At 35.9% G+C, this 2,729-nt stretch overlaps 1 protein-coding gene across 1 annotated transcript in view; it reads left to right on the forward strand.

Moving 5' to 3' along the window:
* LOC111085863 (Down syndrome cell adhesion molecule homolog) overlaps positions 1-2,729 on the forward strand; it is a 113,827-nt gene that overhangs the window by 64,848 nt on the left and 46,250 nt on the right. Inside the window, exon 6 of the mRNA XM_022386408.1 lies at positions 1,098-1,271. Coding sequence (XP_022242116.1) covers positions 1,098-1,271 — 174 coding nt within the window. The remainder of the gene's footprint in view (positions 1-1,097; positions 1,272-2,729) is intronic.

Here is a 2,729-nt window from a genome sequence, read left to right on the forward strand (position 1 = left end):
ATACACACACACCATTTATTCAGTCACGTGTTACATCAGTTTTGACACACACCATTTATTCAGTCACGTGTTACATCAGTTTTGTACACACACACACACACACACACCATTTATTCAGTCACGTGTTACATCAGTTTTGACACACACACACCATTTATTCAGTCACGTGTTACATCAGTTTTGACTCGCACATCATTTATTCAGTCATATACTCCGTCGGCTTAGAACAACACTGTAGTTGTTCGGTGACATGTTCCATTAATTCAAACACCGTGTTGTTATAACCTAACGTATTTCAAAGTAAATGCCGCTCATACATTAGATATCTCCACGGAATTACCTTAGCTGGGATTCGCCCGAGTAGTAAGTAGTGCGTTAAGATACTGGAAGAAACATGATGATAGTGTATTCGAAGGAAAGCCTCACCAGGAATTTCTATACCAACTGCAGGAAGAAAGCTTAATGTAAATACATCAGTACACGTTTTTGGTATATCCACCTCCAACTATAATGTAATGAAAAACATGCTCTCATGTGTGATTTGATTAATCGAAATATTGTAATTCAAGTAACGACAGAAGTACGTAATAAATATGTTGAAATCATTTTAGATACGGTATTTTGTTTGCTTATTTTTTTTTTTTTTAGCGTTAATGAAGTAATGAAACTTTGAACATCGTATACTTGGCGGTGTTAAAAGATAAACTTCCAAACTTTAAGTAATTTTGATGTATCTTATGAAAATAAAAGCGTGAAATGAATAAACGTAGGGTAGCTGGTAGGAGTAACAAATGGTAACACCCACCTGTATAAATATTCGCATCCTTTTAACATAAGCTGCTCAGAGCATTGTTCAGAAACGAGTCTCTGAGAAAGAATTACGACGTGCGTAAGCCGTTAGGAACGTACTTCCTTAAGCGTTTAATATCAACAAAGGCATTAAATATATCTATTTACACATATATACGTATTTGAATGTTTCTTTTTTTTTCCAGAATACGAATAGGGAATGTGATATATATTTTTAAAGACGTGTTTTTCTCCTCTTTATCTTTTGCTGATTTATTCTTTTTTCTTTCTGGCATATTTCTTTTCAGAAGACAAACCCACGGACTACACACCAGTTTACAACAGTCATAAGCACACCCTCTTACCCAACGGCTCACTTCTCGTCCATTCAGCTGGCAAACCCGAAGAAGGTTATTACCTCTGTGAAGCCCGAAACGGCTATGGCGGAAACCTCAATAAATTGATCAACCTTACAGTGCACCGTAGGTAACGCTTAGTGCACCACGATGTAAAAACCTTTTATAGAGAGCGAGGCTTTATAGTGTTTTGGGTTTTTTTTTCTGTGACTTTATGGGATTTCAACAATATCTGCCTTCTATCTTCTCTCCCTGTGCTCAATCACTGAATAATAACTCTTCATCTAAGTTTCGATTTTTAGCTCCGAGATTTATCCCCCTTCTCTCCCCCCTCTCACACACAATGCTGCTGGAAGTTTCATTTCTTTGTTGTTGTTGTTTTTTCTTTGAAAGTAAAGAATGATTATAGATACAAAAAATAGTATGCCTCAATTCTGAACTTCGGGCATAAAAAAAAAGACATATTTTTCTAAAATACACCTCGATTTCTTTTCTGAGTTATGTATTGTAGACCAGCAAGTTGGCGAGTGACAGTGTAGACACTTTAAATACTAAAACTTCTTAGTTCTGCTTTAGAATTAAGTTTATTGTTGATGCTTTTATATAAAAGAACAGAACACAATTAGAGTATGACTGGCTGATCCGATGTTTCTATGAAGTGAATATTTGAAAGTTACACTGTAATGGTTGAAATAAATGACTCGTATTAGCCGCTAAAAACGACCAAAGTTCGAAAAATTGAAAGTCTATTTATCCATTGAAGTGTCAGTTAAAGTATGGAGGAAGGGGCAGTAAGGGCTTGAGATAACCCCTATTATAGTTGAATAGAATTTCCCCAAATACATACTGTATATCGCTAATAGCTTGTTATATCGTTATTTTTCATCTCATAATTTTAAAGATGGCAGCCAGTAACGTGTGCGAGCCTGTAAGTTAGTTACTCGGAGTAAATTTTCGGTATTAACTACTTTTAGAAATAGTTTCAGAAAATATTATATAGAGGGTGGGTGAAAGTTACTGTACAGTTGGGTGGGTCAAAAGTTACTAAACAGTTGGTACTAAAGAAAATATTACGAGACAACTGAAACTAAGTTAATTATTTTTTGTTTCAGAGTAAGACGCTGGAAATTAAACTATGCTCTAAATGAAACAATTGTATAGTCTCTTTTGCTCCACCCTTTATTTATTAGCCAATCCGACAACATATATCAGTTCATAATGTATTCGTTTGGAACAAACCTTAGTTTTTTGTCGTATGCCAGACACACATATCAATTCAAAGTGTTATCATATAGTTGTCAACATCGTGTGTATGATTCCTATCAGCAAAACGTCAGTCCTTATTCATGTGTATGATTCCTGCCAGCAAAACGTCAGTCCTTCTTCATGTGTATGACTACTGTCAGCAAAACGTCAGTCATTATTCATGTGTATGACTCCTGTCAGCAAAACGTCAGTCCTTCTTCATGTGTATGACTCCTGTCAGCAAAACGTCAGTCCTTCTTCATGTGTATGACTCCTGTCAGCAAAACGTCAGTCCTTCTTCATGTGTATGTCTCCTGTCAGCAAAACGTCAGTCCTTCT

Source organism: Limulus polyphemus, unplaced genomic scaffold (assembly GCF_000517525.1).
Source record: "Limulus polyphemus unplaced genomic scaffold, Limulus_polyphemus-2.1.2 Scaffold669, whole genome shotgun sequence".
Taxonomy (NCBI): domain Eukaryota; kingdom Metazoa; phylum Arthropoda; class Merostomata; order Xiphosura; family Limulidae; genus Limulus; species Limulus polyphemus.